This window comes from Salvelinus alpinus, chromosome 10, assembly GCF_045679555.1.
Source record: "Salvelinus alpinus chromosome 10, SLU_Salpinus.1, whole genome shotgun sequence".
Lineage (NCBI taxonomy): Eukaryota > Metazoa > Chordata > Actinopteri > Salmoniformes > Salmonidae > Salvelinus > Salvelinus alpinus.
In genome coordinates, this window is record NC_092095.1 from 50,996,706 (window position 1) to 51,021,105 (window position 24,400).

General features: G+C 41.8%; 2 protein-coding genes across 6 annotated transcripts in view; one reads left to right on the forward strand and one right to left on the reverse strand.

Annotated features, from left to right (window-relative positions):
• Window positions 1–5,085: 5,085 nt before the first annotated feature.
• Window positions 5,086–10,818, reverse strand: LOC139532168 (ras-related protein M-Ras). Of its 4 annotated transcripts, XM_071329397.1 has the most exons (6): window positions 9,591–9,754; window positions 7,750–7,961; window positions 7,300–7,453; window positions 7,048–7,147; window positions 6,882–6,961; window positions 5,086–6,763 (listed from the first exon to the last, which is right to left on the reverse strand). In XM_071329397.1, exons 2-6 carry the CDS (start codon window positions 7,940–7,942, stop codon window positions 6,664–6,666), a joined length of 627 nt encoding a protein of 208 aa, XP_071185498.1. In that variant the 5' UTR covers window positions 7,943–7,961; window positions 9,591–9,754; the 3' UTR covers window positions 5,086–6,663. The 4 variants fall into 4 exon arrangements, with proteins under 4 accessions (XP_071185498.1, XP_071185497.1, XP_071185499.1 ...); XM_071329396.1 differs by lacking the exon at window positions 9,591–9,754 and adding an exon at window positions 10,707–10,818 and having other exon boundaries at window positions 5,086–6,961; XM_071329398.1 differs by lacking the exon at window positions 6,882–6,961.
• Window positions 10,818–24,400, forward strand: part of LOC139532166 (tyrosine-protein phosphatase non-receptor type 4-like) — a 39,454-nt gene continuing 25,871 nt past the window's right edge. For both annotated transcript variants that reach the window (XM_071329392.1, XM_071329393.1), the window contains exons 1-2: window positions 10,818–10,951; window positions 15,436–15,590. In XM_071329392.1, the coding sequence (XP_071185493.1) occupies window positions 15,453–15,590 (138 nt within the window). In that variant the 5' untranslated portion in view covers window positions 10,818–10,951; window positions 15,436–15,452. The remainder of the gene's footprint in view (window positions 10,952–15,435; window positions 15,591–24,400) is intronic.

Below are 24,400 nucleotides of genomic sequence, written 5' to 3' on the forward strand. Positions count from 1 at the left end.
TCATCATCAACCCTCTTCACTACGAATTACACTTAGTCACAAGCCTAATTTAGATTATCATGAATTGAACATCACTGGCTAAAATGCAGCATGCTTAGAAAAAGGGCTACATGAATCTGATTTGATATATTCAAAATATTTTCAGTCTCTAAATCTAAGAAACAACAAATTGATTCCTTACGTAAATTAGATTTGGTTATTTCAGTGCTTAGCTTTCTGTGGGATACAGTGCTTTCAGAAAGTATTCATACCCCTTAAATTGAAAATGGTTTAAATCTTTTTTTAATTTTTATTACCCATCTACACACAATTCCCCATATCAAAAAATGAAAACATGTTTTCAGAAATGTTTGCACATTTATTGAAAATGAAATACAGAAATATCTCATTTACATAAATATTCACAGCCCTGATTCAATACAAGTTAGAATCCCTGTTGGCAACAATTACAGCTGTGAGTCTTTCTGGGTAAGTCTCTAAGAGCTTTAAAACTGTAACTAGGCCACTCAGCAACATTCAATGTTGTCTTGGTAAGCAACTCCAATGGATATTTGGCCTTGTGTTTTAGGTTATTGTCCTGCTGAAAGGTGAATTTGTCTCCCCATGGTCTGTTGGAAAGCAGACTGAACCAGGTTTTCCTCTAGGATTTAGCCTGTGCTTAGCTCTATTGCGTTTATTTTTACACTTAAAAACTCCCTAGTCCTTGCCAAAGACAAGCATACCTATAACCTGGTGCAGCCACCACCATGCTTGAAAATATGAGTGGTATTCAGTGATGTGTTGTGTTGGATTTGCCCCAAACATAACACTTTGTATTCAGGACATAAACTTAACTTCTTTGCCACATTTCTTGCAGGTTTAATTTAGTGCCTTGTTGCTAACAGGATGCATGATTTTGAATATTTTTATTCTTTACAGGCTTTCATCTATTCACTTTGTCATTTAGGTTAGTATCGTGTTAGGAAGGACACCTGTCTTTGTCGTGACCAGGGCTGGATCTAGCTTTTTTGGGCCCTAAGCGAGATCTGGTTGAGGGGCCCCGTCACCAAGAGGGCAAAATGTTTTAGTAGCCCCCCTCTTGACTGTACGTTTTAAAGTTAATTTGCAATTCTACCCATTTTGTCATGAGGCGTACAGAAAATGTTGCAGTTTTAAAACAAGTTTTCTGTAGTTCTACACATTTTTCCATGGCGTGGAGAGAAAATGTTTCAGTTTTAAAACACATGTTCTGCAGTGCTACACATTTTGTCATGGGGTGGAGAGAAAATGTAGCAATTTTATAACACATTTCAAACAATTCTGCTAATTTTGCCATTTGGCAGAGAGACATTTTGCATTTTTAAAGCACATTTCCTTCAATTCTACCCATGGGGTGGAGAGTTTTAAAGGGAAATTAACCTCATATTCATCATTTTCAGCACCAAACCAGTGTCTACATACAGTGCCTTCAGAAAGTATTCAGAGCCCTTGACTTTTTCCACATTTTGTTAAGTTACAGACTTATTCTAAAATGGATTAAAAAAAATCCTTAGCAATCTACACACAATACCCCATAATGACAAAGCAAAAACAGGTTTTTAGAATTGTATTAAAAATAAAAAAACAGAAATACCTAATTTAGATGTTTCTACAACTTGATTCGAGTCCACCCGTGGTAAATTCAATTGATTGGACATGATTTGGAAAGGCACACAACTGTCTATATAAGTTCCCACAGTTGACAGTGCATATCAGAGCAAAAACCAAGCCATGACGTAGAAGGAATGTCCGTAGAGCTTTGAGACAGGATTTTGTCGAGGCACAGATCTGGGAAAGGGTACCAAAAAATGTCTGCAGCATTGAAGGCCCCCAAGAACACAGTGGCCTCCATCATTCTCAAATGGAAGAAGTTTGGAACCACCAAGACTCTTCCTAGAGCTGGCCACCGGACCAAACTGAGCAATTGGGGGAGGTCAGGGAGGTGACCAAGAACCCGATGGTCACTCTGATAGAGCTCTATAGTTCCTCTGTGGAGATAGGAGAACCTTCCAGAAGGACAACCATCTCTGCAGCACTGCACCAATCAGGCCTTTATGGTGACCAGACGGAAGCCACTCCTCAGTAAAAGGAGTTTGTTGGCACATGACAACTTGCTTTTTGCCAAAAGGCACCTAAAGACTCTCAGACCATGAGAAACAAGATTCTCGGGTCTGATGAAACCAAGATTGAACTCTTTGGCCTCAATGCCATTCGTCACGTCTGGAGGAAACCTGCCACCATCCCTATGGTAAAGCATGGTGGTGGCAGCATCATGCTGTGGGGATGTTTTTCAGCGGCAGTGTCTGAGAGGCTAGTCAGGATCAAGGCAAAGATGAACAGAGCAAAGTACAAAGAGATCCTTGATGAAAACATGCTCCAAAGGGCTCAGGACCTCAGACAGGGACGAAGGTTCACCTTCCAACAGGACAATGACCCTAGGCACACAGGTGTGGCTCTGAATGTCCTTGAGTGGCCCAGCAAGAGGCCGGATATGAACCCGATCAAACATCTCTGGAGAGACTTGAAAATAGCTGTGCAGCAACGCTCCCCATCCAACCTGACAGAGGTTGAGAGGATCTGCAGAGAAGAATGGGAGACACTCCCTAAATACAGGTGTGCCAAGCTTGTAGCGTCATACCCGAGAAGAATCAAGGCTGTAATCACTGCCCAAGGTGCTTCAACAAAGTACTGAGTAAAGAGTCTGAATACTGATGTAAATGTATATTTTATTATTTTATTTTTAAGAAATAACCAAAAATTCTATAAACCTGTTTTCACTTTGTCATTATGTGGTATTGTGTGTAGATTAATGAGGAAATTAACAACAATTTAATCCATTTTAGAATAAGGCTGTAACCTAACAAAATGTGGAAAAGTCAAGGGGTCTGAATAAAGGCAGTGAATGTGAAAGCAGCGAGCTTCTATGATCTGTGGTTAAAAAGATAATGTCCTAAAAAAAATGCTTCTCTGTGACATCACATGGTAGGATTAGAAGTACAAAACAGTGATTTTCAAAACCTGGATGTCACGTTGGTATGAAGAGATTCGGGAGACAGGCGCAGGAATGTGTAATAGGGTTTTTTATTAATCCCAAATGGCGGAGTGCCGTGTAAGGGCACGGGGACGAAGAACAAACAAACACGTAACAAAAACACAGGGTTGAAACCCAAACAAAAGAGCGAGGAGTACCTTGAATAAATACACACGGGCACAATGATTAACCCACAGGACGAGACCCGTAATCATCTGCGCAATCCACAATGGAACGAAAGCCAAAACACACAGCACAGGTACTCACACGCACGAACGGACATAGTAACAATAATCGACAAGACCATGGAAACCAAAGGGCACATATATACAAATACTAATCAGTGAGAACAGGGGACAGGTGTGCGTAATGAAAGTTCCGGAGGGATCCGTGACACCTGAACGAGTATCTAGCACAAGCTAGGATATCTTCTTGCTCCCCACATCACCTTGAATCTCATATTGTTTGAAAATCACTGTTTTTAAAAATGTTTTACCTTTTGATGATATCATCGGGTAGAACATTTCAACTTTATTTTTGATTCTACAAAACTTAGAAATGAGCCATTTTCACATATGTTAACACTGGTATTGTGCTGGAGATAATGCAAATGAGGTTGAAAAGTTGCCTTTTAAAGCAAATTACCTGCAATTCTACCAATTTTGCCATGGGGCAGAGATTTTTTTAAATGCACATTTTATTTGCTGGAGAACCCACCCATAGCACGTGCTCCAGCAGGTATATTTCACTGGTCACCAATTCCTCATTCGGTAGCCTTTCCTTCCAGTTCTCTGCTGCCAATGACTGGAACGAACTGCAAAAATCCCTGAAGCTGGAGACTCATATCTCCCTCACTAGCTTTAAGCACCAGCTGTCAGAGCAGCTCACAGATCACTGCACCTGTAAATAGCTCATCTGTAAATAGCCCATCCAACTACCTCATCCCCATACTGTTATTTATTTTGCTCCTTTGCACCCCAGTATCTCTACTTGCACAATCATCTTCTGCACACCTGTCACTCCAGTGTTTAATTGCTATATTGTAATTATTTTGCCACTATGGTCTATTTATTGCCTTACCTCCCTTATCCTACCTCATTTGCACACACTGTATATAGACTTTTTCTATTGTATTATTGACTGTATGTTTGTTTATTCCATGTGTAACTCTGTGTTGTTGTTTGTGTCGCACTGCTTTGCTTTATCTTGGCCAGGTCGCAGTTGTAAACTAGCCTACCTGGTTAAATAAAGGTGAAATAAAAATAAATAAAAATAACACATTTCATGCAATTGTACACATTTGCCATGGGGCACAGAGACATTTTTGCAGTTTTAAAGAAAGTTTTCTGTAGTTCTACAATTTTGCCATGCCGTGGAGAGAAAATTTTGAAATTCTATAACACGTTCTATGCAATTCTACTCATTTTGCCATGTGGCAGACAGATGTTTTTTGCAGTTTTAAAGCTAATTTCCTGCATTTCTACAAACATGCCCCAAGTTTAGATAACTGGACAGACAAACTTAGCAATCTAAAAATTGTTAGCTGACATGGCTAATTGAGTGACTGTCAGTGACAGACAAAACAATATTTTGAACTTGCACCTTGTGTATTCTACTATTCTAACTCGCAACAGTAAGTTCAAACTCAGACTGAGTTCCAAAAGAAAACACACATAAGCGACTGCTTATGTCACTTATGCCTGGAGCCAGCCCTGGTAACGACCTGGTGTATTGATACACCATCCAAAGTGTAATAATAACTTCACCATGCTCAAAGGGATATTCAATGTCTGCTTTCTTTGTGTTTTTTTACCCATCTACCAATAGGTGCCCTTCTTTGCGAGGCATTGGAAAACCTCCCTGGTCTTTGTGTTTGAATCGGTGTTTAGAATTCACTGTATGTATGGGGTATAGAGATGAGGTAGTCATTCAAAAATCATTTTAAACAATATTATTGCACACAGTGAGTCCATGCAACTTATGTGACTTGTTAAGCTAATTTGTACTCCTGAACTTATTTAGGATTTCAACAACAAAGGGGTTGAATATTTATTGACTCAAATGAAAAGCTGACATTTCAGCTTTTAATTTTTAAATCATTTGTAAACATTTTGAAAAACGTCATTCCATTTTGACTTTATGGGGTCTTGTGTGTAGGCCAGGGACACAAAATCTCAATTTAATAACTTTTAAAGTCAGACTGCATCACAACAAAATGTGGAAAAAGTCAAGGGTTGTGAATATTTTCTGAATGCACTGTATATCCCCCAGAGCAAAGGGCCAAATATACAACCATGCTAAATGTTGTTCCATTCTTGCAATTACATTTATATCCACTGGAGGGCACCATCAACACACTAATATTCATTGAGAATGACAGAGACAGACAGTCTTCTGTGTCATAATTATGGTTTTATCCAGACAAACCATTTTACCCAAGATGTGTACACAATATAATAGAACACAAAATGTATTAACACACATTTATTACTTTGCTTACAAATGTTTTGTTCCTTCAATTTCTTAGTTAAGCTCTGTGCTTTGTGCCTCTCTGGAGTAGCCTTGCACTAATGATAACACAGCTATAAATTACTTATATAAAATAAATAATGAAATAGTAGCAAAGCAAACTAATATTCAGATGTGAAAATAAGATTTCATCGTCTAGGCCACACCATATCCGGGGCACTCACGCACACACAAACACACACACCACAATAGTGTGTTTGAAGCGTTTTGAGAAGTACGCAACTACATCCAGTGAGCACTGATAAGTCAAAATGGTCATGGTTCATAAATGTCCATTCAAATAAGACATTTGGTGCATTCAATAAGCTACAATGCAGTTATATAACAGTCTTGTTCGGAGATTATAAAGACATTCTCCCTGTATAAGTTATGGGGCTACACATTGGCTGCCTCCCAGGCTTTGACACAATGTCTGGAGTCCCTTTGCCAGCTGCTATGCATTTGGAATCTCTCTTTCTCTCTCTGTATCTCTTTCCTCACTTTCCCTTCTTCTCTCTGTTGTCTGACAGGCCCACTGATTCCAACACAAACAGACACATCCTCTCCCCTCTCTACTATACTCCCCCTCGCTGGGAAAAGCTCTCTGTTTCCTCCCTCCTTCCTGTGCTTTACTCAATGGCCTCCATCTTAATGAAAACATGGACCAAGTTTTAAAGGCCTACTTCTTAGTAAAACAATGTTTAAACGCCTACCTCTTGGTAAAACAATGTTTAAAGGCCTACCTCTTAGTAAAGCGTACAGTATGTCTAATTATTTACAGATTATCTTTGTGAGCCCATATGTCCAGTTTCTCTGTCAAAGAGCTTCATTGGTAGATAAAGGCAGTAATGCTAAAGTGATGCCACTTTATCTCCATGTTGTTGAGGAAGTTAGTGCACATCCCCAGAAGAGCTGTAAATTATTCCACTGGTCCTTTTAGGGCGAGTCAGTCACATCCCATGTCTGGGCAACTTCCTACTACCTAACTCATGTGCCAGGGTAGAGGGTACAAACTGCCTCCTGGCACTCTGTGTAGAGAGTAAACACTCCTAAATGTAATCATCTTCCCGCTGTCCTGTAGGGAGCAGCTGTACAAGTAAAAACCATCATAGGACAACACAGTGCAGTCTGTGGGAGACAGTGGACCTGTCGGCCCGCCACTTGGTTTTCCTCTTCTTTTTCTGGCTCCTCTCTGGAATCTGTTGCCTGGGTGAGAGGGAGAGGGAGAGAGAGAGGGAGAGAGAGAGAGAGAGAGAGAAAGACTCTCATAGCATTTGTATCAAACAGACAAACCTTCTCTAAATAATCTGTGGCGGTAACATACCTGATTACCCTAACTAACTCGTGGAACGCCTTGTCAACATTCATGGCTGGGTCCTTAGCACTTGTTTCAATGTAAGCTATCTGTAAATTAAAAAGCTCCGAATTTAGTATGGAGATCAAACAATATCTGTAGATGATATATATGTAAAGTTCACACATTCACTCACACTGTGTTTACTAGCCATCTCCCTCCCTTGATCACTGGGTATTTTACGTAAATGCAGCAGGTCCACTTTGTTGGCCACAAGAACCATAGGAAAGGATTCCCTAAAAAATAAGGAAAATAATAATGAATGAATGAACGAATGAGTGAATGAATGGACGGACTAATAAATGCATGAACGCATGAATAACTGAATGAATGAATGACTGTTGTCCTGGCCACGGCCACCAGTGGGAAGTTAAGTAGTAAATCCCACCGGTCCTTCACCCTGAGGATGAGTTGATGGAAGCGGTCCACGTGTTCAAAGCTGGCCTTGTCTGTGACAGAGAACACAATGAGGAACCCGTCCCCAGTCCTCATGTACTGTTCCCTCATAGCACTGAACTCCTCTTGGCCTGCTGTATCCAGAACTGCAGAGACAGACACATACACGATCAGACAGGTCCCACATATAACATCTACACTGAGAAAAGTATTATGAATGATCCTGGTTATTCATAAATATTTGTAACTGTGTGCTGATCCCTCAGATCTAACAATGGCTGCACAATAATATTATCATTTTTTCTCCTTATAACAGAACATTCAATCTTGTTCTTCAGTACATTGGAAAGATTATTTCGGGGGAAACGATATAGTGCTTTGGCCAGGTTAAGAGGTTGGGCTTTTTATTTGTAATGTATGTGCTATCTATAAATCCATTTACCGTCCAATATGGCCCACTGGGCATCAATCTCAGTGTGTTTGAGGTAGGAGTCCTCGATGGTGGGGTCGTAATCAGGAACAAAGATCTTCTGAAAGAACTGAATGGTGAGAGCGCTCTTCCCCACTCCCCCATCCCCCACCACTACCAGCTTATACGTGGGGAGATTGTCGCTGGGAACAGCGCTCGTTGCCATAGTGACAGCTATGCTATACCTGGAACACAGAGGGAAGACAGAAGATGGTGTATGTCTAAACTGATGCCATTTAGAATGGGCTTTTTGCCCCTCTCTTGCTCTGGACAAAATACCTGACAAAAATCACAAATGAAATGCCACAGGTAATAGTGTGGTAATAGAATACATCTTAAATGAATATTATAAAAGCAGAGATCCTTCTTTTTCACCGCAATGCATAGAAAACATGGTAATCATAATGTTTATCTTCCATTCCTTATATAGTCGCTTACTCACTGGGCCAAAACAGTATCATTCTTATGTTGGAATACCCACACCTTTTCACATCAAACACTCAAACAAAGGCTGAGGTCTGTACTGTAGCTGTCTATTCCTTGTCTGCTGGATCTTCACTGACGTACTTAAGTCAGGGAATCACCCACCCACACACACACCATGAGTAAGCAAACCCAGCCTGCAGCTCCATACAATGGCACTGGTCTAACAGGATGACGTCACACAGAGAGTTCTTCCTTCCTGCAGTCAACAATGGCGGGACGTGGATGGTTTCCTTTCTCAGTGGATACTGTAGCTTGTGTCCCTGGCCAAAGCAGGAAAGGGACCCAGATGCCTGTGGAACTTACAGGCCGTCCAGAACAATGTTGTAGCCAGAGAATGGGCCAAGGGCCGACCATCTCAAACAATTCTCAATCAAACCTGGGGGCTGGGGAGACCCTATTCTGAGGGGTACTTCTTTGGGTTCCAAGGGGTATCATATTCTCTAGGGCAGGGTTCCCCAACTGGCGGCCTGTGGGCCATTGCCCACATGGAGGGGGTGGGGGTTGTCCCCCAAAGTGTTCAGAGAACAACAAAAACACGTTTTTTTTTTACATAAAAGACTGTAAAAACACCAGGAAATCAGCTTCAAGTTATTTTAATTTAAGAAATCTGTTAAAGTATTCCCACGCATAATCGAGAGACACGTGATCTCATTCAAATGTTAGCAAGATTTTAAATAATTGTTGTAGACATTATATCTATTTGGGCTTCTTGTGGACAATTTGATGTCTACAAATGATTTGTAATTATGTTCCAGCCCCCCGACCACCCTAGTTGATGATCCCTGATCTAGGGTCATTATGAAAATACTGTTGTTGTTTTTTTCTAAGTATTCAAGATAGGCCTTTAAGTTATTTTTTCAGTTATATGTCATCAAAGGCTGTTCTAATCGCATATTATGTAGGTCTACCTGCAGAGCACAACTTGTTGATCAAGAGGACTACTGTATGTAGTCTGACGTGGTTGATTCCTTATTTCTCAGACACATTTCGCGCACACATTCACCTAACCTTGTGATCAGTCAGATCTGTGACTCATAAATCCCCATTAATCTGTGATTCACAAATCCCATAACCCCACAGAACACTTTAGTTTTTATTGTGCCATATTCGACCCAATAACAAAGTTGAACAATTATTTGCTTAGGCATAACCAGATAAAGTGGGATTCCGTATTGTACAATTCCTCGCCATTCCATATTATGCCATGGTATAATTTGACTTTCACACACATTTCAGTAGGATACAGCTAGCCGTGACTTTACATATGAAAACACCAGACATCCCAAAGCAACGCAATCTGTAGTAGCCGATTAAATAAAAAAGCTTACCCCAATATATTTACTGTAAAGTCGCCTGCATGAAGTCACATTTCTTGCCTTCTCATGTTGTAAAGCTGACTTCATTCAGATCTGTACATTTATACCCAATCAATTTCATATCACAGCTGCTGGAAAAGCCAGCATCTGCCACAAAAATGTAACAGTTACTTTGCGTTGCAACAGCTGATACGATAGGTTTGCTTCAAGCGGGAGAAGGGGGGTCAACATTTATTCTTTTTGAGCAAATAAGCCATTATTTTAATGATTATAGGTCACATTTGGAGTTTGTCGGGCTTAATTTAAGTGCTTAAATTATTGACTTTCAATGTGTTATGTTTTTAGCCTGCCATTTTTGGAGGGTAAGTAAAACAATATTTGAACAGGAGCCCCCTGATGTAGAAATGGAGCATTCCACAATGACTCAAGTCCAGATGTGATCATATAAAAATAATGTAAGTAATTTTCAACCAATGTATAGCCTATTGCTTATTTACAAAGTATCTATAAACTATCTACAAAAACGAATAAAGAACCATTTATTAACAACTTACAAACTCTCCATGAATAATTTTAAATAGGCAACACCTTAATGTTACTTACGATTTACCTACAAGTGGGCAGTATTAGATGGGGATGTACAATATCAGAGTTTCTGCATTTAATTTTGAAACTATATACAATATACCAGTTATTACCATTAATCTCAAATAGAAGTGGCATGAACATAGAATTGGCCACAAGATGGGAGTATAGGATATATATTTGCAAAGGTAGATAAATGTTTAATAAGCGTTTAATATATCACACACAAACTACCTTTATGGAAAAAGATTTGAAGTTACGTACAATAATAATAGTATTAATATTTTATATTTTTCCAATTTCTTTAATGTAGGCTGCGCGCGTGCGTGATGTGAAATATAATACCACGCCTACTAGTTTGACAGACATCACCCCCGTTCAAAAAAAAATGTGTTGTGGAGTTTACGCCATATTTCGTTGCTGCCCCATGGTTAATGCTGCACGGTATAAGTGATCAACGTCTTCAAACGAGGTTGTCTTTGAATTGAACTACAGTTTGGGGACCGCGGAAAGGAAGTTCTGTTTTTGTGTGATCATACCTACCTGCTCGTGCTTGCCTTGCTCGCATTACAATGGTTGCGTCCTGTATTGACGTTTGCCTGGGTCCATCATCGCTGTGGTGCTGAAAAGAAACGAACCTGTGCGGCCGTAGCGAGTGTATGCTGCTGCGAACGATGAGGAGGTTTCTGTGGATCTGCAGCGGTTGAATTGCACCACCTCGCCCACTTATTGCTGCGTTCTTGATTTTATCCCTCGAAACCTGGACTCTACCGGCGCAGTTTATGAAGGTAACGTTAAGCAACCTGCATAATAATAACGTCATGCCATGGTTAGCTTGCTAGCTTGCATAGCACAGCTGTTGTAGCAAGTTAGCTAACTAGATGTTGATCTATCCAGAGACAGTATAGCTACACCTCTACGTTAGCTGATGCTAGTCTTGGTGACAGTGACAACTATTTGATGGCCTGGTGGTTGGCTTTCTAGCTAGCTAACATCAATGTGTTGTTATTTTTTCCCTGTCGTATGCCAGTTGACAGCCATATAGGCTACAGTTAACTAGAATAGAATAGAATAGAACAGAATAGAGTGTGCACTTTTAACCTATGTCTGGTTTTGGGAGAGGGAGGGAGTGTAGGCCAGGGGAGAAGGTAGAGGCTAAATATATGTCTGGGTCAATAGATGGATAAACCTGTTTCTAGAATCAGTACACAGAGAGACCCCACTGATTCTGATTCCAGGTAGGCTGAACACTGGTTTAGCTGGTTGACATAATAAACTCCACTCGGATTTCATACAAGTCCTGTTTGCCTGTAATAATGCAGTTATGACACGTATTCATGTTGTATTCATGTTGCTGGATGCAAGACCCAGTGCTCGGTTCCTATCACAAGAAATATGGAAGCTCTAGTCTAGTGCACTGAATGACTTCATAGAAACACCAGGCTTCTAATCTACCTGCTGCTACAAAGAAAGCCTGAGTGAATAGAGCTTCACAGAAATGGCATTGTCCCTGGAATCTATAGATTCCCCAGTGATGTCATCATGATATTTCCTTCTCTGCCTCCTTTGCTGACCATAGTGGAATATAGAGCTAGAGAAGCAGCCATTTGCTATCACACAATCTCAACTGTCTCTCTCTCTCTCTGATAAAGAGCTGCAGGGCTATAGTGGAAAATCAAGAGAAAGAGTAGAAAGAAGAGGATGAGTGTATCCTCCATCCCTCCATCTCTCTCCGTCTGTCTAAAGCAGCCTCACACTTTTAGAGACTGGGTCAGTTATTGTCAAGTGCAAGGCTTTTGACAGTGCAGTGAATGAGAGTGATGGAGTACATGGGATTTGATGGGGGAGAAGGGTTGTGTGTGCTGAAACGGATGAAACCAAGCAACGTAGTGTGTGCTGCAGACAACGGAAAAGTGTGTGGTAAATGACATAAAAACACATATAAACACATATGTGCTCATGAAGCTCTGAAACAGGATGAGTCACTAGGGGGTCTACACTGTAGTGTCCCCCACCTCCACGGTTGGGGGTGGTGAGTAAGTAACTACACTGCTGCTGGGACTAAATATCTGAATGAATGAGATCGATAGCAACAAACACCTCTGGAGCTTTAAGAACGGGAGGGAGAGGCAGAAGGAAGGAATCGGGGAGAATGAGAATGGCCGCAAATGGGGTTTTATCAATGACAACGTTCTCTAACCTCGAGCTCACAGCAATCGACAACGTAATTGTGTTTGTTAGGTTGTTCATCATAATGCACAATTCTGTGTGGACATAATTGATAGCCTATGTTGCACAGGAGTGCAGGTGATTTTAATTTGCGACCCAGAAGCCTTTTCAGAGTGAATCTCTTCTGTCGTGAACAATGTTGTTTAGATTTGTGCACAGGGTTAAATGGCCTGTTAGCTACTGTTGGCTTTAGCCTCACAAAGCTAAGAAGGCTTGCTAGACCACGCACGGAAAAAACTGAGAATAGTGGAAAGAGAGAGGAAAGAAAGAGCGCATACGCTCTCTAGTGTCACGCATGAGTGTGTGATCTGTGATGCATGTGTGGCGCTCCACAGTTGATCTAATGATGGCAGCCCTCCAAATGGCATCCTATTCCCTACATAGTGCGCTACTTTTGACCAGAGCCCTATGGTGAATAGGGTGCCTTTTGGGACGCATCTGTGGTGACTGAGGTCTGCAGAGTGGAATATCTGAGAGGAAGGGGAACTCCCTTTGTGTGTGGAACATAACCTATCTGGGTTGTGTTCAGTAGGCCACACTGTGGCAAAATGTGTTGAAACGAAAAGGAGTGTTTGTTATTGGACAAGTCCAAGTCCCTCCTTGTTTTAGTCAATTTTCTTCAATTTCATGCCTAATGAACATGACCCTGGTTGTTTGTACTGTAGCCTCTTGGGGGAGAGATGTGTCTGGACTGTACACACAGCATGCTAATGCAGTGCTGGAGTGGGTGGGAGTGTTTCAGGAGCCAAGGTTTAATAAAACGATTATGTCCCTTAGCTGTCACAGCAGTTTATTGTACACAGATGCTTTGAAGAATGAATGTAGCCTTAGTACATTAAGGGATTTCTGTTTTATAACCCATAGTGACTACTGTATCAGATAGGTAATGCTGTCCTGTTGTACTTGGTGTGAAAATACTAAAGACAACGGTAGGCCAATATATCACCTGATGGATCTGTAAAGCAATGTGTAGCCTACTTTATTCAGGAGTTAGGTTACTAACTTCGGTCTAGGGCCAAGGAGTTGCATTGGGATTCAAGGTAGGCTAGCTCCTCTGCATTTGGCATGGTGTCTGTCTGGTCTCTCCACCCAGCTCCAGTAATCCAGAGCTGTGGCTCTATTACTGAAAGGTCACTCAGCCACATAGACTCAGCCTATGATTTGGACTCTGTTATGGTGGGGGGTGGTGTTGGCAGGCGAGCCAGGTTGGAAGCGGGATACACTGACACTGTCACACAGTCTATCTGCTCCCATCCCTCAAGTTCATGGCTATTGGATGGACCCACCCTCCTCAAGGCTAGCTGCCATGGCCATTCACTGCCAACTTTGTGTGGTTGTCCTGGATGCTATAGTAACAGAAAGTGCAGTAAACGAACACAGTGACAGACAGTAAAGGTCAAAGTAGGTATTTATGGATCAGTATGTTAATTAGGATTCCACTGTGACTGTTCCATGTGTTGACATCTGCACACTGTAGGTGATGTTTTTGGACGGCAACTTTGTTTCAAAGGAGGGCCTACGCTGTAAATAACCTTAGTCTTAACCTGAGACTCGTTGGGGCATTTGTCTTTTTTCTGTTGGTAAGCGATAGTAAACAAAAACGGTCATTTCCTGAATAGACTTGAATAGATAATAAGGTATGGTTCAAGCCAGGAGAGCTCCACTCCCGAGATATTGTTCAGGCCTAGTTTGATCATTTCATTCAAGAATTCAGAACATGGAAAACATAGACAAAGTGCATGTGAACTGTTAAAAACATGTTTAAATAATGGGAAGGATAAACATGATAGAATAATAGCTAGTAGGTTTTGAAGCGCCTGATCCCTGATCTCCCTGCTTTAACCTCTCTCTAACTGTGAGAAGTTGAGACCCGTGACAGGGTACTGACCCATGTGGGCGTTCTAGAGATGGGGCCAGTATCACAACACCGTACAGCGCCTCAGCGCGTCTTTGTGTGTTGCACTGTGACATTCACAGGAACACCATTGTCACTGACAAAAGCCCTGCTGCTGGTGTGGCCATGGTTTATTTCGGGACCTTTCCGTGTGCGGTCAATGGATGATGTCAGGCAGGAAAAAGGTCAAAGGTGATATAGCCTATCCTAGTTGTTTTAAAACTCTTTCTATGTTTCTGCAGTCACTTTTCTCCCTAATATTTGATATGATTGTGAAATATGATTTTAATAAGTATGTATCACCCTTCCCCCTGTTATTACATCTTTATAACTCAGAATTAGGCCTCACCGCATCCATCCGAGCGTGTGTGTGTGTGTGTGTGTGTGTGTGTGTGTGTGTGTGTGTGTGTGTGTGTGTGTGTGTGTGTGTGTGTGTGTGTGTGTGTGTGTGTGTGTGTGTGTGTGTGTGTGTGTGTGTGTGTGTGTGTGTAGACGGACTCTGGTAGGGACGTGAAGACTGCTAACCCTCCTGGGGAAGTCCTCTGTAGTGTGTGTATCTCTCTTCCTCCAAGCGGTAGTGAACTGGGTCATGCATCACTGAATCACTGAATCCTTTCATCGTACTGCAGCCTGACTGTGAGAGCATAGACCATAGAGGATCAAGGGCCTTGGATCTGCTAGGGATCTCTTTCTAGAAAGTACTAGAATGAAGTATGACATCCTCAGCATCAGTCACAGATTTAAGGAGGAGTGCGTTGTCTTTATTATTTTTTACTTGACTCAAATATGCCGTTGCCGACTGTTTAAATAAAAAGTGGTATACTGGTGTTGAAGACGAGGCTAACCATTCGCCATTGCAGAATTTTTATTTTTATTTAACTAGGCAAGTCAGTTAAGAACAAATACCTACCCCGGCCAAACTCTCCCCTAACCCGGACGATGCTGGGCCAATTGTGCGCCGCCCTATGGGACTCCCGATCCCGGCCGGGTTGTGATACAGCCCGGGATCGAACCAGTGTCTGTAGTGATGCCTCTAGCACTGAGATGCTGTGCCTTCGACCACTGCACCACTCTGGAGCAATGTAATGTATTTAAATGCAGTATAATAAAAGGTCCCTCACCCTGCTGTTTTCTTTCTCTGTGTTGCAGACCCAGTGTGGACAGTAATGACCTCACCCTCCCAGTTGCCAGCTGGCAGTAACTACAATGACCGAGCATCAGAGCTGGCACAAGACAGGCAGCACACAGAGGTGGTCTGTAATGTTCTTCTGCTGGATAACACAGTTCAAGCCTTCAAAGTTAACGTAAGTACTGTACTATACTACCCCCGGCACCTACACTGACTGTATAGCCCTACATATCACCATAGAGAATGACTGGGTCAGGGCCTTCTCTCAAGACCAGTTGTCTATCAATAGGCTACACAGTAACCCAGTAGGCCTATAAAGATAAATTAGACTTTGTTTAAAGGGCAATTCTACCGCTTTTCAACCTCATGTTCATTACCTCCAGCACCATACCAGTGTCTGCATATGTGAAAAGGGCACGATTCTATGATCTGTGAGGGAGGGTATTTTCTTGCTCCCCACAAATCTTATAAGGTTTAAAAATGTCATCGCGTAGAACTTTTTTACCTTAAATATTTTTCTACAAAATGTAGAAAATCACAATTTTCACATACAGTGCATTCGGAAAGTATTCAGACCCCTTGACTTTTTCCACATTTTGTTACGTTACAGCCTTCTAAAATGGATTAAGTTGTTGTTTTTTTCGTCATCAATCTACACACAATACCCAATAATGACAAAGAAAAAACAGGTCTTTAGTATTCAGATGCTTTACTCGGTACTTTGTTGAAGCACCTTTGGCAATTATTACAGCCTCAATTCTTCTTCAGTATGACGCTACAAGCTTGGCACGCCTGTATTTGGGGAGTTTCTCCCATTCTTCTCTGCAGAACTTCTCAAGCTCTGTCAGGTTGGATGGGTAGCGTTGCTGCACAGCTATTTTCAGGTGTCACCAGAGATGTTCGATCGGGTTCAAGTCCGGGCTTTGGCTGGGCCACTCTAGAACATTCAGAGACTTGTCCCAAGGCCACTCCTGCGTTGTCTTGGCTGTGTGCTTAGGGTCGTTGTTGGAAGGTGAACCTTTGCCTCAGTCTGAGATCCTGAGCGCTCTGGAGCAGGTTTTCATCAAGGACCTCTGTGTACCTTGGTGGTTCCAAACTTCTTCCATTTAAGAATGATGGAGGACACTGTGTTCTTTGGTACCATTTCCCAGATCTGTGCCTTGACACAATCCTGTCTCTGAGCTCTACGGACAATTCCTTCAACCTCATGGCTTGGTTTTTGCGCTGACATTCACTGTCAACTGTGGGACCTTATATAGACAGGTGTGTGCATTTCCAAATCATGTCCAATCAATTGAATTTACCACAGGTGTACTCCAATCAAGTTGTAGAAACATCTCAAGGATGATCAATGGAAACAGGATGCACCTGAGGTCAATTTCGAGTCTCATAGGAAAGAGTCTGAATACTTATGTAAATAAACTATTTTCGTTCTTTATTTTTAATAAATGTGACTCGCCATCTGGATTTGGTCTTTGAATTTCATTTTATTTTAATTTTTTACATTGGATAAAAATAGAGACTCAGAGCTACAAAATGGTGTATCATACACAGCATTTTTGAGGAACTATGGGAAAGTAATTCTACTTTGAAAGTTTAGAGAAAAGGGCCTCTGAATTTTTTGGTACCTACTAGAGAGCTCTCCTTTGTCTACACCCATTCAGCATTGTTCACACCCTCTTAAGCCAGCCCCACCCTTCTCTTTAAGGATTCACATGAGGTCATGTGCTAAACACTAAGGAAACATTCCAGGTAAACAGAAAGTGTCCAGATAAAAATATTTTATAAATATTAGATTAGAGCCAGATACACTTGTCTAAATTGATGGGTCATGTGAAAGAAATGCTATAACCCCCAGCCACATCCAGTGGTGGAATAAGTACTACATTGTCATACTTGCGTGAAAGTGTAAATAATTTCAAATTCCATATATTAAACCAGACGGCACAAATGTATTCTTTTGATGGATAGCCAGGGGGCACACTTCAACACTTAGACATAATTTACAAACGAAGCATTTGTGTTTAGTCAGTCTGCCAGATCAGAGGCAGTATGATGACCAGGGATGTTCTCTTGATAAGTGTTTGAAATTGACAATTTTCTTGTCAAAATGTAAAGAGTACTTTTGGGTGTCAAGGAAAATGTATGGAGTAAAAAGTACATTATTTTCTTTACAAATGTAGTGAAGTAAAAGTTGCCAAAAATATTAATAGTAAAGTAATGTAAAGTAAACTTCTTAAGTAGTACTTTAATGTATTTTTACTTAAGGACTTTATATCACCGCCAAAATTCCTTCACACTAATACATTAGCATACTTTATATACTGTTACACATGCACTTATCACATAGTATTCCATACATAAGTTAAGGCCATGCAACCTGAGTTGAAACCTGAGTGAGGTACACATGTACAGTACATAAACAGATGCACGCGCCATATATTTAAGTGGTGGACACTTAATACGGTCACATGATATTGTTGTGGTATCTCACAAAATCATGTTACGACCACACATATCAACAATATCAGCAACGTACGGCGTGTGTGTTAGGAGAGAGTCATGTGAATAGAGGGACTGCAGATAGTGCTGATAACTACGCATTAACAAGGGAATCTATAGTCGGAGAGCCTGTTTCTGTCCTGCCCTTGACTTTGGTGCAGGGCATGTGATGTCCATAGCCTCTTCGTCGCAAAACTCCCTGATCTTGTCAAAAAGACAGTTTGTCTAGCTGTGTCCGGTCCAGGTGGTGCTTTTACAGGCAGACCATCTATGGGAGGAAGGATGTCAGCGTTGCGCTTCAGCTGAAACCTGGTCCCGACAGTCCGAACGCCCCTTGGCGACAACACCAGGCTCCAGAGCATCGAAGGTGTAAAACAGCGAATAACAAAAAAATCTGAATACATTACAACCCTGCACAACATCAATTCACCTCCCAAGTTTAGATAAGAATAACCTCATACAAAGAAAAATATTTTTTTACCTGAAGTGCTGATACTGCTTGATCTGTGGCAGCGGCACTGAAGTACGGAGTCAGGTGTTGTTGCCAGCCATAGCTTTCCACAAGCCCCGTACCATCCTCCAGGCCAACCAGCTGCGGGATGTTGAGCCCTGTCACTGTGCTGTCCTTCACAACACCAGCAATCTCAGACAAAGTGTTCACTCTGGTCTTTCTGAAGCGCTGCTTGATGAGGACGAAGCACAAGTCAGGGGCAAACTTGGTGTCCTTAAGCCATTTTGCCACAACTTCAGAAGTATGCTTGGGGTCATTGTCCATTTGGAAGACCCATTTGTGACCAAGCTTTAACTTCCTGACTGATGTCTTGAGATGTTGCTTCAATATATCCACCAAATTTTCCTACCTCATGAGGCCATCTATTTTGTGAAGTGCACCAGTCCCTCCTACAGCATAGCACCCCCACAACATGATGCTGCCACCCCCGTGCTTCACGGTTGGGATGGTGTGGTTTTGGAGCAGTGGCTTCTTCCTTGATGAGCGGCCTTTCAGGTTATGTCGATATAGGACTCGTTTTACTGTGGATATATATACTTTTGTACCTGTTTCCTCCAGCATCGTCATAAGGTCCTTTGCTGTTGTTCTGGGATTGATTTGCACTTTTCACACCAAAGTACGTTAATCTCTAGGAGACAGAATGCTTCTCCTTCCTGAGCGGTATGACGGCTGCGTGGTCCCATGGTGTTTATACTTGCGTACTATGTTTGTACAGATGAACGTGGTACCATCAGGCATTTGGAAATTGCTCCCAAGGATGAACCAGACTTGTGGAGGTCTACAATTTTTGGGCTGAGGTTTTGGCTGATTTCCCCATGATATCAAGCAAAGAGGCACTGAGTTTGAAGGTAGGCCCTGAAATAGATCCACAGTTACACCTCCATTTGACTCAAATTACATCAATTGGCCTATCAGAAGCTTCTAAAGCCATGACATACTTTTCTGGAATTTTCCAAGCTGTTTAAAGGCACAGTCAACTTAGTGTATGTAAACTTCTGACCCACTGGAATTGTGATACAGTGAATTATAAGTTAAATAATCTGGCTGTAAACAATTGTTGGAAAAATTACTTTTGACATGCACCAAGTAGATGTCCTAACCGACTTGCCAAAACTATAGTTTGTTAACAAGAAATTTGTGGAGTGGTTGAAAAAAGAGTTTTAATGACTCCAACCTAAGCGTATGTAAACTTCCGACTTCAACTCTAAGTTAATGTTAGCTAGCAAGCCAGCCACCTAACCTCAGCTAATGTTAGCTAGGTAACAGCAGGCTTTAACTTGGGATCTTTTGTTTAGACATGTCACATTAACGTTAGCTAGCTAAAAAATGAACTATAATCCCAATCCATAGAATAACGTTACTAGCAATACAAACCGATTGTCATAACAAGCTAAAGTTAACCAAATAACATTAGGTTCATTGTTTGTTAGCAAGCCAGCCATCAAACTCCAGCTGGCTAACTAACAGCAAGCTTAGCTTGCAATAAAAACTACTTTTGAACAAAATTAGAAACGTATAATATCTGAATCTGTAGCTAGATTCTTACCTGTATACATTGATGAAAGCTTAGTTTGCACAGCTTGTCTGGCCCATTGTCTTTCACTGATTTCAAAACGTGTTATGAAATGAGAGAGTCAGCATTGCATGGCACGATCGTCATCCAGCAAGTTGTCCATCATAATTTTTTCCCACTGACCTTTGTCGATAGCACCTGATAAATCCAGGGCAGCAATATTATTGAGAGCAGTAGCAACATAATATGTTTAGAAAAAACTGCAGTAGAAACTATTATTTACGCATTATGAGCAGCTCATTTTATAGACCCAAGATGCAACACCGACCAATCCAAACTCATCTCTCGGCATGTCCAGCCCACTCATTATCTCAGCCAATCAAGGCTAGCAGGAAGGTTGCTCTTTTTCTGTGGCTAAACCAACTAGGCTCATAATTTAACGATTGTATTCGTATTTACAGATGACATGCACGTTTGATATCAAGGCACATGAAAGTTCACATATTTGAGAAGGCATTTCTACAAAAAAAAATGCATTTTGATAAAAATAAAAATAAATGATGTTCAAAAGGCTCTCCTGGGAAGTCGTGACTTGCGACATACGCTTAGTTTCCCGAATCGGGTCACAAATGTGCAAACATTTCCAAAAACCCGTTTTCACTCTGTCATTATCGGGTATTGTGTTTAGATTGATGAGGAAAGACATTTAATTTAATCAATTTTAGAATAAGGCTGTAACGTAACAAAATATGGAAAAAGTCCAGGCGTCTGAATACTTTCCGAATGCACTGTATATAGACACTGGTATTGTGCTGGAGATAATGAAAATGTGGCTGAAAAGTGATGGAATTGCACTTTAAAATACAGATGCATTGTAGTAGTAGGGACCAAAGGAGATATCTGTCATTAATAGCAGCATTGCAGAGACATAGCAGAATGTCTGGCATTCTGGTTTAAAAAGAGACTCCAGGTGTTACTAGCCAATGGAGTAAAACACTTACACCAGGACTGAACTGTACACATCACAATGGCTTTTCCAAGCCAAGCGTGGGGGATATCTGGCCCGTGTGGTGTACTGTGGGGAACGGGGGCAGAGAGGCACAATGTTAATGCATTCCCCTCTGTGAGGTACTCTAATTACAACACACACACACACATAGCACCTCAGTCTAACCCCCGACCATCTCTGTTGCCCCGATACTCTTTGTTCTGTTCTGGGTCAAATAAATCTGCTCAGCTGCTGCCCACTAATCCCCTGGTCATGAATTAAGATGAGTTCATTTCAGGGACTACAGAGCTGTCATTCTGGAGTCCTCTGTCTTTACTAGTGCCATGCGGGGCTGAACCAGGTCAAGGCTTCACTGCCAGTCAGGATTAGGTGAATACAGGCCCTCATGTTTGTGTGCATATGTGTTTCATATACTTTGTTGGCGTTGATGTGGGTTCGATCCTCTGGGAACCATCCAGTGTGCACAGACACACATCATGTATACACAGGTGAAGTCAGTACTGAATGACAAGTGACAGCTCCATTATCATGTCCTCTGGCATTCTACCGCCATGCCGTGCGCCACCTCCAATACTTGCACTGCACAGGGAATCTACAAGAAGGCTTCTAACAGGCATCTGTTTAACTTCTAGAGCTGGAGCGTTTCAGTAAAGCCCCTCGTTAGCTAGGTAGTTTGGTTCCCAACGTGGCTGCTGTGCATTAGCCTAGTGGCTGGACAGAGTATGACCTGATAGCTGCTGACCGCTATGGTTAGAGCTCATCTCCAGGTTGACGCACAGCACTCTGATTTGACCCGTTGGCGCCACATAGACTTGTGTGTGGTGTTTAGGGCTGTTGCGGTTACCGTATAACCGCCACACGGGCAGTCATGAGTCACGACCGTTGTAAAATTCCACGTGACTCGTAATCTCCTCTTATGCACTCTGGACATGTTGTGGTAGTACCTAACTCGCTACCGGTCAGGGTGCTAATGGCCTGGTACTCAGGGCTCTGTTGTCCCTCTAACCGCTCTGAGAGCAATGCAAATGCAGTCTCAAATCACATCAAACACTTATCATCAAAACAGCATGTGCTTTTAAAACAACTTGAAGAAAGGAGTTCAACAGCAGGTTGAAACTGAGTGTGAAACATGGTCCCTGTGGATGTTGTTTCAAAGCCGAACACAACGAAATGGACAGCACTTTCTAAGGTGATGATTCATTCAAAACACCCATATGGATATTAGAGCTTATGAATCAAAATGATAATTGTGCCGTTATACAATATAGCCTTCTACATATTACGCATGGCAAAAAAACGAAACAGATTGAAGATGTCTTTGGTCCATAATCGGTCTAGCCTCAACTCCAAAATTAAACACATTCGAGTAATCGCCTTTGAGTGTATCATTATGCATACTGGGTGGTCTGGTTACCTTATGCTACGTTCCAAAATGTCTGTGTATGGGAGAGAACTAGGCGATGCTGTTGGTTCATTGATTGTGCTAACAGTTATCCTACAATTGTAGTGAATTTTGGCCTAGTGATAGGGCTTTAAAAAAAAGTATTATTCATTGGGTGACAAATGACCTTTTAGCTACAGAATATCTCACCACCGTGCGTTTCCATCTCCTCCTCGCTCTCTCCTTTATTGCTTTCTTCAGCACGCAGAGGGGCTGTCAACAGTTTAGTGAAATATGTTTCATATTGAAGTTCCTGAACAGATTTCACTTAGTTTCCCAAATGAAGTACAGGGTAGCGGCAGGAACAGGGTTGGAGAGCCCATGGCATACAGAGTGTGGGCGGATTATCACCTGTCTCGCAGTGAGTGAAATAAGTGTTATATTGATTTCTCAGCTGCTCATATTAAGCACAGCTCCGCTATAAAACCGAAGTAGCCTATTTGCGTGCATTCGGATGGCTCCCCCACCACCTGTTCCTGCCCAGTTGATAATGGGCCAATCTAAATCAAAACTAATTTGACATATTTGTAAAGACAGGATTACATTGAAAATAGTCCGATGGGTGAAAATAGGATCACTTGATGAGAGAACAGCTGTGCAGCCTGAGGCAAGGAAAAGTTCGCAAGCTTCTTTTTTTGGGCGACTATGTCAAATCATCAATAGCCTATAGTCGCATCATATATGTTTTGATTTCTAAGACATTGAGGTTTGTATCATTCATAACTAAAGTTGCCAAATAACTCAAAATCTAGCGTATAGGACTTGTTTCAAATGATCACTTTTACACTCGACATAGCCACTTCATATGCGCACTCGCTCTGTAATGGGAAAAATATCCTTCTATTTCATTCAGCTAAGTTCAATTACATCCTTCTTACTATTGCATGACAATAACCGTCTGACAAAATGTCATGACTGCCACAGCCCTAGTGGTGTTTACTAATTTATGCAAATACTTAAAGATTTTCAGTTATTATTAATTTCCTCTACATTATTGATCACTTACTGCCAGTTACACAGTCATGGAAGTACTTCCGTTTCAGTGCATGGGGACATAGTGAAGCTCCATGAAAATAACTGTGTCACTGAACATGCCAGTCAACTGGTTGGTCCGGTTTCTTTACATTACTGAGAGATTGGCGTATGTAGTTAGGTGATTGAAACGTGCTTTTTCTGCTTTCCTGCCTGGTTGGCATTACAAGGTAGACTGTGATTGTGGAGCCTCAGTTGAGATTGAGAAGTATGGTGTTCCTCAAGGCTCCATGTTCGGACAAATGGTCTTCCTACTACTAGGACGTCTGTTTGTCTTGTCCCGTCCCGTCCCGTCCCATGTATATATATTTTTCTTCGTATATATTTCGTATATATTTTTATATATATTTTTAAATCTCAATTTCCATCTACGGACTGAACATACTCTCCTGCAACCCGCCTCAACCAATGTGGTACGGATCTGCTATTTTTTACAATTTAGAACCGGAACCACCATCAGAAGCTGGCCATCTAACTAGCTAGTAGTCAGTTAGCCACTGCTAGCGGTCATAACCGTTAACTCGGACATCAGCCAGCCTCAGCCCAGTCAATTCCTACCAGTCTGCACAGCGCGATATCAACCCAGAATATATCGGACTGCTTTTTCTCTACCACATCTCCGGATTCCTACTGCAAGCTCTGAACCTTTACACCGGATCATCGCAGCTAGCTAGCTGCTATCCGAGTGGTTACTCCTGGCTAATGTCTCTGTCCCGAAGCAAGCACCAGTTAGCCTGGAGCTAGCCTCGCGCTACGCCCATCTCCCGGCTAGCTGAAGAGGTCCATCAGCCAATTCTTGGGCTACAATACGTATTTTGCCAATTGGCCTGGACACTTTTACTGCTGACACAGAGCCCCGCCGATCCATCACGACTGGTCTGCCGACGTAACCGTTCCGAGGGGGTTTCAACAAGCTCTTCCGTTGCGACGTCCTCCGAAGGCCCATCTGCTATCCTGCCTGCCCCGGCCCGCTAGCT

Bases quoted from the DNA above. Each gene is read 5' to 3' on its own strand.
- LOC139532168 (XM_071329396.1), bottom strand. From the start codon at position 7,942: ATGGCAACGAGCGCTGTTCCCAGCGACAATCTCCCCACGTATAAGCTG. The intron at 7,454-7,749 runs GTAAATGGATTT...CTGTCTCTGCAG, and splicing joins CCAGTGGGCCATATTGGACG to TTCTGGATACAGCAGGCCAA. The intron at 7,148-7,299 runs GTGGGATTTACT...CTTATTTTTTAG, and splicing joins ATCCTCAGGGTGAAGGACCG to GGAATCCTTTCCTATGGTTC.